Source organism: Anas platyrhynchos, chromosome 10 (genome assembly GCF_047663525.1).
Source record: "Anas platyrhynchos isolate ZD024472 breed Pekin duck chromosome 10, IASCAAS_PekinDuck_T2T, whole genome shotgun sequence".
NCBI lineage: Eukaryota > Metazoa > Chordata > Aves > Anseriformes > Anatidae > Anas > Anas platyrhynchos.
In genome coordinates, this window is record NC_092596.1 from 7,798,151 (window position 1) to 7,811,007 (window position 12,857).

General features: G+C 45.9%; 1 protein-coding gene across 2 annotated transcripts; it reads right to left on the reverse strand.

The window, feature by feature from the left end:
* Positions 1–174: 174 nt before the first annotated feature.
* ASB12 (ankyrin repeat and SOCS box containing 12) lies at positions 175–4,209 on the reverse strand. Of its 2 annotated transcripts, none has more exons than XM_072043152.1 (3): positions 3,924–4,209; positions 1,295–2,139; positions 175–403 (listed from the first exon to the last, which is right to left on the reverse strand). In XM_072043152.1, the coding sequence occupies exons 2-3, from the start codon at positions 2,115–2,117 to the stop codon at positions 270–272; spliced, it is 957 nt and encodes a 318-aa protein (XP_071899253.1). In that variant the 5' UTR covers positions 2,118–2,139; positions 3,924–4,209; the 3' UTR covers positions 175–269. The 2 variants fall into 2 exon arrangements, with proteins under 2 accessions (XP_071899253.1, XP_027320842.2); XM_027465041.3 differs by having other exon boundaries at positions 3,996–4,208.
* Positions 4,210–12,857: the final 8,648 nt, after the last annotated feature.

Here is a 12,857-nt window from a genome sequence, read left to right on the forward strand (position 1 = left end):
GAAAGACCTGCAGGTCTGCTCAGATCCTGCTCTGCCGTCACTGCTACACCTGGCACAGAGCAGGAGCTGAAGCCTTCTGTTTTCTCTCCCACTCCTCTCGCTATCTTTTCAGGCAGGCAATGTGTTTCACAAGAGACTTTGTAAGCAAAAGTACTTCATGGTCGCAAATTCACATCTGTTTCATGCTGTGCAGTGGCAGCATCAGAGCAGCTTTTAATTCAGGCATTGGGCACGTTTCTGGGGCGGGCATCTTCCGCGCTGTGTCCCTGCTAAAGCTGGTGTCGGAGGTAGCTCACCAGCACCGGGGGGATGTCCAGCTCGCCGAGGGCCTGCGCGTGGCCAGCCTGCTTCAGGAGGCGCCTCACCGCCAGCCTGGACTGAGACATCAAGGATTTGGGATGAGCTGCATAAGGAGAGAGGGGGAAAAAACAAAACCATCACTGCAGAGCTTCAGGACACACAACCCTGCTCCCCTCCAGCTCGTGTGCTGTCACAAGCACATCAGCTGATGCACCCAAACCGAGCATCTGCTGGGGCTGAGCACGCGGTGCAGTCAGCCACAAGCTTCATGGTGCGAGCTGGGCACATAGAAAGGAAATCTTCCAATATTACACTGAAAAGGTGAAGTTTCCCTGGACCTAGGCAGCACAAGAAAGCTGGCAGCAGAAATGAGGAGAACAAAGAAAAGCAGCGTTTAACCCAAAAGGTTTACATTGAGTGGCTTTTACATAAACATATGCAGTAGCTGCACCGAGTCACACCAAAGACCTCTGATTAGGTTGTCTGTCTCCAACAGCAGCCAGCAGTGAGAACTGAGGATGTTTGGTGGACATGAGGAGCAAGCCTTGCCACAAAACACTCCCCTAAATCCCAGCAATTTCTCTGGGGAGTTACCTGGGACAGCATGTGTATCTGAGCCATTATTTAACCACCAGGGGTGGACCTGTCCTTGCAACTTTGTTAAATCCTTCTCTTAAGGCATTCAGTATCAGAGCCTTTTTTGTGGGTGTGTTTTGTGTGTGTGAACACCATTGTCAATGGGGGAGAGGGAGAAAGAAGAAATGTTCAGAATAAAATAGCAATAATATTCAGGAATGTAAGACTAGAGAGAGCCATGCTCTCAAGTGAGGCTGCAAAGAGGGTCAAAGCGTGCAAGAAAGCCTTGCCCAGGCTGATATCTCCCTCTCTGTAGGGGAGCAGAATTAAAGGGAAGGGGAATCTGAAGCAACTTGCCCCCAAATAAACAAAAATTGGTGCTAATTTCCAGCCCAGGGGCCACACACACACAGATTACCTCTCGCCTGCAACAGCAGCTCCAGGCCCTCGCTACCGGGTGGCATTTTTTCCACCGCAACTTTTGGCAAATAGACGTCAGCTCCGAAGTCGAGGAGCAGCTTGATGAACTCCCGCCGGCAGCCGTGCCTCAGGCAGATTTCCAGCAGAGTCTTGGGCTCCTTGATGCGCGCGATCATCTTCTCCTCGGTGCAGTTGTAGTTGGGGTCGGCGCCGTAGAGCAGCAGCATCCTGAAGCACTCCAGGTGCCCGTAGACGGCCGCGAGGTACAGCGGGCCGGAGCAGGCGGCGGAGTTGGCGGCCCACTCGGGCACCCTCCCGTGGACGTTGGCCTCGGCGCCGTGGTGCAGGAGCTGCTGCAGGATGCCGAGGTCCCCGTCCCTGGCCGCGGTGAGCAGCGGCGAGCTGTTGTTGTAGATGCTGCCGGAGGGATTCGCCCCGGCCTCCAGCAGCGCCTTCACGCACTCCAGGTGGCCGTTGCTGACCGCCGTGAAGAGCGGGGTTTGGGCCTTGACGTCCAGGCTGTCCACCTCCGCCCCGTGGGCCAAGAGGACCTCCAGGCTCCGCAGGTGGCCCTTGGAGGCGGCCAGGCGCAGCGGGGTGCTGGGTACACCCCAGCCGCTCCGGCTGTTGATGACCCTCTTGTACCTGTCTTGGCTCAGGAGCCTCTCCAGGGTTTGATAATCATCCTGGGATACCACTTGGTTCAGCTCCTCGCTTTCTCTGCTACCTTCTTCGTCTTCTCTGGGCTGGAGCATGGAGAAAATCTTGGTGATATCCATGAGGCTCATTTTTTTGCTCTGTCTCCTGAGTACCACTTTCATTGTAAACAGAAAAGCCCAATATCTACGGGACAACAGGACAGGGTTAGAACCAGCTACCTCCGACACCAACGCTACCCTTTCGTTGTTACTTTCTATGCATTATCGAAGGAATATTCTCAAAAACAACCCTACTGTTTCTGACACACATATCCCACTGCCTCCACGGGTGAGGAAATCCACACTGGATTAATCCACATTAAGGCAAAGACTGTGGACATCGCTGTAGCGCTCGAGTGGGCCACCTCCCCTTAAAACGTTACAATCAAGAACATGCCAAAAGAGGTGAATTTGGTGAAGGCCAAAGGCTGCATGGGTGAACTCACAGACCTTTTTATTTTAACTATTAAATGCTTTTCTGCTGCCCCCAGAGGGCAGGGGGGACAGGCATGGGACCACTCACAAGATAGTCAAACCCAGAGCTCAGGAGGGAACCTGCACGGCCACAAACTTCTGCAAGGACCCATCGAGCTGCTCCCATCGAGCCTGAGGGAAGGCCAGGTGGGAACAAGCAGCAGAATTGACTCTGCTCCATGTGGGCCAACACTTCTGTAAGAAGCCTCGCTCGTAGCTGCATTTCCAGGTATTTTGAGGCCTACAGAAAACACAATTTAGGAGCTGACACCAGCTCCGGGTTTTGCTCAGGAGCACTCACAAACAAGAACTCAATTTTTCGACCCAGTCACTTTTTTTTTTTTTTTTAAGGGATTGGGTTTCACCACAAGAGAGGAAGCTAACATGAGCACAGCCATATTGATCAAGCATTTTCAGCATCGCCATCCCTTGAAACTCTGACATCCCAATTTAGTGCAATGACCTCCCTCCGCTCTCCTGCCTCCTGAAGGAACAAGGCTGCAGGAAGGAGCTGTGGGTTTCCTAGCAGGCCGTGCAGGGAGGAAGAAGAGGGGTTCCTGAGCTTGTTACACCCACACTGGGACCGAGACCCAGGGTGTCTGCAGGGTAGAGCCTCGAGGTGGCCGGGTGGCACCAAGGGAGAGGGATGTGATGTGGGACAGGCACCCGAGCAGCTGGGTGGGCAGAGGAATTCCTCGCAGCAGCGCGGCCCTGCAGCAGCTCGGGTTTCCTGCAGGAGAGGCAGCGGCAGCGGGAGGGCTCGGTCTCCCCCGCCTCCATGCAGCAGGGCGCTGAGCAATTAGCCCCATTCTGCAAACGAGCATCTGATGGCAGCAAGGCAAAGCCACGGGAGACGTGTCCCACATCAGCCTTCGCTAGCAAGGTGTGCAAGCTCGGAGGGCTCCCCTGTGCCGAGACACCTTCGCGGCTCTATTTTTGGGTTAGGCAGAGCAAGTTTGCTGGCAGCTAGGGAAGGCAAAGCTCTGTTGCATGTCCACCTGTTAAACAAACCCAATCCGTTTATAGAGAAACACTTGGAATTATGTTAGTTTTATTCTTTAGACACACCAATAACAAGTGCTAGGGCTTTGGAAACCTCCCTACTGACACAGCCAATAGTTCTTTGGGGGGAGGGTATACATGGGATGGTGGGGTAGGGATTGAGGGTCAGGGATTATTACAGATTTGATCTAAAAAGACAGTTATACTTCCAATGAAAATAGTCTGGAAAAAATAAAGCCGGCTGTAATATTCCCTGAACACACAAATTACATGTAGGGGCAGTACTTTGACAGCGTAAACACTGGTGTGAGGAGCTCACGGATGCTCCTTGATCCAAAAAGCTCAAAGTCAGAGCCTTCAGTACTTGAGCTAATGCAAGCTGTCCATGGATCTGTGGACACAGAAAATTCTAGAGCCGAAGATGACACACAGAACAGCAGGGTATACTCACACCTCTAAAGCTCTGGCTACCAAGTGATCTTCAATCCCCCACGCTGCCCACGCATCACTATGCTGCTGCCTTACCTCTGTGAGGTAGGTGATGCTCACACCCGAGCCAGGCAGGGCTGCCGCAGTCCCATGGCCAATTCCCCCGCGGTTTAAGTGCGAAATGGAGGTGAGAGAGAAGCTCTGGCTCCGCCAGGGATGGCCATCCACTCTGCGCAACTGGAAGGACGCAGGCTGTCAAGCTCACAGCTGAAATGCCACTGCGGGGAGAAGGGCCAGGGAGCTGGGGCTAAAATTAGCCCCCGCAGGCATTTATCTTCCCACTTCCATTCTTGGAAAGTTCCCACTGGGTAAATATAGATAGGGGCAGCAGGGGGGAGACTCAGACAGGTGCAGGAGGCTGTTTGACCCAGGGCAGTAGCTCCGGGCAGACACAGGCTTCATTTGCTTCAGTTTCCTTGCTGAAATCACAGAGAACTGCTTAGTTTTGAGCCCGTGCTATGAGCCAGCTCCCCAGGCACTGCCCTGGCAGGACAGCCCTGCCCTGCTGCAGCACTGGCCTTCACAGCACCATTGTCCCACTGGATTCCCCTATTAATGCCTCTCCTGGGCACCTTTTCCACTTTCAGAACAATAACGGGCAAAAGGTGCTCTCCTCCCTGCTAAGCCTGCCAGAACAAGCCACTTACTTGGCTTTATAAAATTACACAGCATATAGCAAGGCAAAAACTTTACAGGGGCAAACAAAAGGGGGAAGGAGTGCTGGGACTGTCTTATCACAAGCTGTCAGCTGGTAAGTGTAATTGTATTTTATCCAGTTCCCTGTAAACCTTTTCCTAACTTTTTGGTGGTGGAGCAGGAATGGTCTGTCAGTTTGAAGAAGCGCTATCAGTGGGACTAGATAATGAGGAAGGAACCAAGTTATCCAGCAGGAGAAATCTCTGCTGCAAGAACTGAAATCAGGGGACTCTGCAAAACAGGTCTGAAGTCATGTCGTTCCCCTCCCCTGCACTCCAGGGAGTTTGTAGTTGCACTGGGAAAAGTGTGAAGAGCAAGAAAACGAAATATTAACAAGTTTTAGACCTTTGGCTTACTTGCAGTTTCACTCTCTCCAACTTCACTCAGAAATATTTATTCTACAATAATGTCCATTTCCCAAAAATCAGGACTGTGTAAAATTAAGAAAAAAATGTGAATAAACATCCAAGTGGAAGCTGGGAGTTAAGGATTTATTAAGTATCAAGAAGTCTCAATCACAGATGGGATCCTGCAGTCAGAAAAGCCAAACCTGACTGGAAAGCCATTCAACAAAACACAGAAATAAAAACAGCAAATAAAAAGGCAGAGTATTGGGGTGGGGGGTACAGATAAATCAATATACCCTGAAAAATAGGAAATGCAGGAAACTAAGATGTTAGACATGAAAGGAAAATCCTTGAATGGAAAATTTAAGGATAAATTGCATATTCTTTTGCTGTTGCTGCTGCTGTTTAGTTTTCAACCAAGAAATCTCAGAAGCACTACCAGTTTTTTGGCAAAAAGCCGTGATAAATAAATCCAGCAGTAACGAAGCAAGGAGTTTGGAGTACTTGTTGAATCAATCTACCCTTCAGAACCATACAAAAGCAAACTGAAATACTTTTTATGCTCCTGTAAGTGCTAAAGAGCCATGTCAAACAGCAACTTGCATGATTACTTAAATCAGTAGACTCAGATAAACACTAAACAGGAGCCCAAGCAGAGCTGACTGATAAGTCAGACCCATTTTGGCTAAGCTTCCTAATGCTTCAAAGCCTGGGGAGGCTGAGGAGCCAGGAGGAGCATTTGTGATCTGTGTGAACACCAAAAGCAAGTGGACTCACCCTGAAGTAGTTCGCTGACCTGACACATTCTCCAGGCAAAGCCATTCCTTTCCCAGCTGTCCATTAACTGGAGAAGAATTAAAGGGCAGAAGTATATTTAATGCCAATAAGAAAGGTTTTTAGGAAGATAAATCCTGTCCAGTGCAGTTGCTTTCATTAGAAAGATTACAGCTATTAACACAGCTGGGAAAAAAAAAATAATGAGCTTTCTGATTTAACACTGCAAAGCATTCTGACTTCAAAGTTTAGCACCAAACAGTACCAAATAAATCATTTTGCAGGATTAGGGATTTACTAAGAGTCCTCACGGTCTGAAATGCAGAGTTATTGTGTGGGGATACTTCTGGCTCCTGCCTTTGCGCTATAAATCACTGCAAAGCAGTAACAACACCAGGGCTGCTTTGAGCTTGGGCTTTACCTCTGTGCCATTCAAATACCTGCTCGCAGCCTGCTGGCACAGCCTGCCTGTTCTGCCGGCCACAAGCTCAGCACTCGCTTGGAAGTGGTTCTGGTGGCAGCCCCAGCAGCAGTGTGATTCGGATTTTAGCCACGAGAGGGCAGGGACAGACACCCTGCACCGCTCCTACCTGCACACGGACAGCTTCCAGGGCGCTCCTCAGCAGTTTATAGTCAGATGAATGTATCAGCCTACAAAATGCGTGGTTAACATCACTGTGAGACGAGCTCACCGAGCTGAAGAAGGAACCGAGAAACTTTTTTCCTCCTCCATGAGCAGTAATTCCTCAAGGAACTTTAGCCACGGAGGCTCAGCAGCACGGAAAGCCAGCTCCCTGCTCTCGCTCCCTTCCAGGCACCTGTTGCTTTTCGGATCCAAGGATGTGCTGGAGCCCGTGGCTATAAACTGATGCTAGAATACGATCATTAAGGACCTGAAAATAACCCAAACTCAGCGTGTGCCCGTTCTGTGATGCGAGTTAATCTGTGTGATACTGATCTTTCACAGAAATCTGCCTGTTTGTCCCAGTATTCTCCGCTCAGTGTGCTCCAGGCTGACAACGCTCAGGACGTTATTCATGGCAGAAGTAGGGGGTCTCTTTCCTTTTGTTTTGCAAAACTAAAATTCACTGCTTTTAATTCCAAAGATTTGAAGATAAATTAAAACCCTAAGAAGCTTTGAGTCATGCCACCCCCAAAGACAACTTTGCCCTGAGATCACAAACCATATACTCAGCAAGCAAAGTTTGCTTTTTTTTAATTATTCAAAGTATTAGGCAAAAATAACAGGCGTAGAAGAAATACCTGCTTTTAAAGGATTCTCCAACAGCAGGAGAGATTGCAACAACCTTTCAGAACCAGAATTTCTGACCTGTGAATCACCATATTTACCCCACTTTTTTAAACTCCACATTGGATCGCAGCATAACAACAACAACAATCACTGCTTCCAGAAAAGCAGCACTCAGAGAAAAAGAATTGGCAAAAGCAAAAGTGTTAAAATCTGAAGTGTTGTGTGAAAGGAAGAATGAATAGGACAAAAACCAAGGATGGGATTTGATTTTCTTGAAAGAGACAACGTGCTGCCCTTATGTTGGTATGGATAGGTCAGATGATCCTGAAGGTCTTTTCCAACCTTCATGATTCTGTGATCTTCATCCTCTCCCCAGCTTCCCCTCTGTCAGGTAAGATCTGTAAACACTTGTGTTGTTTTAACTCCCTTCCATGCCTCACCAGTAGGGGGGACTGTACAGAACCCCACAACACCTGCAGGACCCTCAAATTCTCGAGCCTCAGCCTTTGGTTCATGTCTGCTTCATTCCTGGTGTACCAGCCAACAAACTCATTAGATAAGAGCAGCACCTGGTAACTCTGCTTATACACAACTTAACTCTGCCCCCCGGTGTTATTTATTTTACCAGTTCCTACTCACACTAGATTCCTTGCTCCTCTCTCCCATGGCCGAGCAGACTCCAAGATCCGTTCCTTGTTAAGAAAAGTGGGGAGGAAATAAAAGACTCAGTAAATAGCATTCACTTTCCCCCAAACCACTGGAATAGAGACATGGGAAATGAGGCTCTGATCTGAGTTAAGATGTGTATTACTGTTACAGTTCCTGTTTTGTCTCTCCCATCTCGTCCGCCACCATCCCCAAGTGAAACAAAACAACACAAGTTACAGGAAAACACCTGAATATGGAAGCTTTGGATTACATGTGAGAAATTGTAATTAACACACCTTCTGCCTGTAATGAAAGACATTTCATCTTCACTTTATTTAGTCACGTGAGCGTGCAAGGATTTGCAGCAGCTCCACGTTAACTGACCTGTGCAGACCCATGCAAGGCACTGCAGACGTTTCCTCTCACCGTGAGTAAAGCTGGTGAAGGTTCAGTTCTGTTACTGCACTTTATTCACAGATGAATTTGTCCTTTTTTACGTGTATGCATGAAGTCTCAAATTATTGCCATCATCTTTAACTGCTAGGTGACTGAGCTGAAAGGAACAGAGCACAGAGTTACATCGCCAAAGAATGAGTACTACAATACTCAAATTCCACTCCAATGCAGAATTGAAACAAACCAAGTATTTAAATGTTATTGGCACATATGAACCTGAACCTCAACAAGGCAGCAAGTTAACTTAAATGTTTTTTTTTTCCACCTAAACAATAGGCTTGACTTCTGTGCGTAGCTCCAAGTTTACTGATGAGTATTTTTATTCAGCGTATTTCAGGAGCTGTTCAAAACTAGAGCTGATAGAACCACAAGCCTTTAGCAATACTCCTACAACGACCCTACATGCAATCTACTCCCTCAGCACTTGTTAGCTTCAATAGGGAAGTTTTAAATCCCCCTCAGCAAAGATGCTAACAGACAGTATGTTTCCCCAAGATATGTTAGTTTTATCCATTCCACTCCACTGTCTTCATTACATGCTAACAATCCAGTTAAATGCAAGGCAAGCAGTCTAGGTAAATGAAAAATTTCTCTGAAAGCATTAGGAATATTTAAACCAAGCAATAAAAAAGACTCCCAGACATCTGAAGACTGAGTATACCCAACTGTCGGGCATATTTTTGGCCTTCATACATAGAAGATATCCAGTTTTTAGGATGTACATTGTGAACTGACCCGGGAGGAACAGTTCCTCTCTCTCTGCTGCTGCCCTCCTGTATGTTCCTCTGCAAGCGCCCCCCATCTCTCACATGGCAGTAAAAGCCTCCAAGCACTTCTTTTAAAATTACTTGCTAAAATAGCTTACACTGCTTTGCCAGGCACACATTTAAACAGTTTATGTAAGTTTACCAACCCAAAAGGCATCCCCAAGCATTTTGGAGAGCCTTATAAACAGCAAATTAGCTGGTATCACTTTGTTTATATCTGCCTTGAAGAAGTACATTTAATTGTAGGATTTGACTGCTGCAGCACAGGTGTAAATTAAAGCACCAATTCCAGCTTTGTATACAAACAAGTTTTTGCACCTGGAATCTCCTCCTTCCTCAAACATCCTGCAACCACACCTTGCCCCAGCACTGAGTTTATGATTAAATAGAATTGCACAGAAGAGCATTTTTAAATGATACCATCAGCAGACAGATTGCAGATTCTTTGCTCAAAGCTATCAGGAAGAAGTCTCTTCACCTGTTACCATGCAACACCTGCAAAGGTCAAACTCAATTCTTACAGCAGGCCAGCAGGATGGTTTAGTAGCTTCTCAGAAAGCTTTTTAACTCAGCTTGGAGCAATCTGTAGACAGTCTTACCTAGGAGTGAGGGATAGACCGCCTTCCAGGAGGAAGAAAACACAGAAAAGATTAGTTTTATATAAAACTAATAGTCTTATATGTTTTTATATAAAAAGAAAAGCAAACTAGAACATGTACAAAAGGTACTAAGCTTTAACACCCCTTAATCATCATCATCATCAAACAAGAGTAAGGACACCAAGCAGCACCGTGTGCCCAACAGCCCCTCTGAATCCAGCGAGGTCACCTACCTTTTATTCTGTAAAAGAAGTGGAATCACATTATGGTAAGATCACTCCTTAAGAGTCTTTAAATGCATCGACACTCCAAAATACGAAGTTCTGCTTTGAGTTTAATTAACAAACAGATCAATCATTTCCTTTAAAAAGGCAAGGTATTTATTTTTGTAAGAAATAAAAATAAACCATCATACAAATGCAACTTCATGAGACAAATACATTTGGAGAAAGGACACAGTGCTCCTCTAAACACGGTACAATGTTTTTAAGCAGTGCATTAACTAAAATGACTTACATATGTACGGCCATCGCAGCACATTCAAGAATATGGGATTTAATCATACACAGTTTTATACAGATGTCCCTCATCAATTACACTAAGGACAACAACAGCATCCGACTTACAGAAACAGCAAAAACATTTAAAACTTGCAGCTGTGTACTACACACACATTTAGGTAAGTTCCTACAAAGATCACTTGGTGACGATGAGAAAAGTACCACGTTGTGCTCTGATGTGACCAGATCCAGTGCTACCAGTTGGCCCAGTACGATGCTGCTACATGGAGACAGGCAGATATGCAGAGACTGCTGGTAGGGGATCAGGTCAAACATTTTCACCTACCTTCTGCATTGCCTCGGTAGGTCAAGAGATGCCAAAAGGACAGGAGTGCACGTTTAAATGCGCACCCTAACAACTTACACTGACTGCAGCTGGCACCGACCTGGCTACAACTGGTGTTGAAGATACTAAAACATGGACTTCACCTGTTTTGGGACATTCCTCATCCAATGAATGAAGTGCTGTGTATTAATTAAAACAAAACTAGTACATTCAGAACAGATTACTTCCTCCCAGCCCAGATTTCAGGCATGGGAAGTGCTTCTGTGTGCAAGAGGGACAGCATGTAAACAAGGAACTGCCTCAGCTTCTAACAATCGTTGGGTTTATCAAAAAAATGATCCCAGCACTCAAAGCGGTGGTGAAGAAGAGAAGAGAGAAACAACATTTTTATCTCTTTTGGTCACTCATGACTATTCATTACTAAGCAGAGAAGTGAACTGAAGCAGCACCTGGCAGAATAGCTCTTTTAAATACTTTCCCTGCACATGTTACAGGCTTCTCAGATGCAAGGGTACTTGCTGAGTGCCCACCAGGGCTCATGATCCCTAAAGTCAATGGAAACAGCAGAGACAGGGCCCTTCACCATGTGGGTATTTCCACCTGCAACCCATGAAGGTCTAACTCACGGCTGTGATCCTGGGAAGCTCTGCACACCTTCAGCTCCCAAAGGTCTCCCAGCAGGACTTGAAGCTCGCTGTAGTTTACTAGCGACCTAGAAGCAAGTCTCCTTCTCTAGCCCAGTCAAAGTAGTTTCATGGATCAACAAGCACCCACATGGTGGCCTCCTCTTCTAAGCACGTAAATGTCAGGCATGCACTCAGAGCAGGACCAGAACACAGCCAGAAGGATATTATGCTCACAGGCTTTTCTAAACAGCTGTGGAAGAGGGCCAACTGGAACTACACCACCTGTGGCCAAACCAGGCTTTCCCTTTTTCCTGTAAAGCAGTCAGTACTGGTTTGATTTTCCCTGCCACAGACAACAGCTGCAAAACAAAGCTATTTAAGAATCCAGCATTAGGAGATTCACATTAAGACATTTCACTTCGAAATAAAGCTAGGCAAATCCCTTCCTCTACTTCAGAACAGTAGCTGTAATGCAGAGTATTATAGGCACTTGCCCACGGCAATATCAGAACTATTTGTAGTAAGAGACATTACGCACACCGTAACAGACTACCTTGAGAAAGCAGGAAATGCTCCAGGAAGAGTTTTACATGAACAGAACCCACCCACAGCAAATAGGATCCCTTCTTCCTCCCTGGCAGAGGAATCCAAATGGAAAGCAGCAAGTTGCATTGTTCAGTTAACAGCTCCAAATACAAAAAAAAAAAAGCACTCATCACTTCGCAACACGCAGATCTCCACTAGGAATAAATAAGTTGAGTAACTTTTCACCTCTACAGTGCTCACACAAAATTCCTACCTAACAGTTTTTAGTTTTTCCCTTTAATGCTTTCAGGGAACATATAACGAAGTCACTCACCACCGCCAGCAGGGCACTCCCTAAGGAACCAGGACACGGGCTTTCTGCAAGACTCTAGGAAGCCAATCCTGGTTGATTAGAGACCTGAGGACACGCTGCAGTGCTTTGAACAGCTTTTCTTTTTTTTGGTCTTAAAAACACACAAAGAGTTCAAAACAGAACTCATCTTCAAACAAAACAAAAAAAATGCTTCTAGTTAATTGGTTTTCAAACAAATAATCTCATGGAATTCCAGGAAACCCCTGATATCTTTTCCAGCTCCATAAATTTACAGCACCAGCATGAATGACTTCGAATACGTTGTAGCCTTTGGCCAAGCTTGTACATATTAAACGCAAGCAGTTTAAGATGACAGATTGTTTCCCTTTTTTGGCTAGGTTTTGCATTTCAAAGTATAAAGTCATGCATTGTTTTGTTACTGAAGTCAAAAGCATCATGATTATTAAAAGCTTATAAGCACTTTCAGTGTATAAAGTAATCTCTTCAGGGTTTTATGCACCTAAAGTAATATTGTAGTCAAAGATCTGCGGAGATGTCAGCATCCTACTTTAGGGATAAGCAAAGTTCATTCTACATTTTTTAAGATAATCTACGGTAATTTAAAAGACAAGGCAGTGTGTAAACATTTATAGAAACCTCCTGCAAAATGTTTTTATACAAAGATTAACCAGTGGTATATCTAAATTCTTCAGTAGTCAGTCAAAATTGTCTATAATTCTGTATCGCTAACTTTCACTACAAAGTACATTAAAAAACTGTTGACGTAGAATAACTGGTCCTAAGAAATGCCTATCTTGGTCTCAATTTACCATTTAAGAGTTCTCTACTGAAGAAGTTGTGCATACTACCCACTACTCTTACTACCTAGAAAGAGAAGACAGGGTTAGTCTCTTAGTTTGCTTAAAAGGAGCTCCGAACTGCAAAGTGCATATGCCCAACTGAGCTTTTAGGCTATGAAGAAGCAAAGGGAAGGAATCTCCCCACTGCTCTCCAGTGGAAATCTACAGCAAAATTTCAAACCCTGCGTA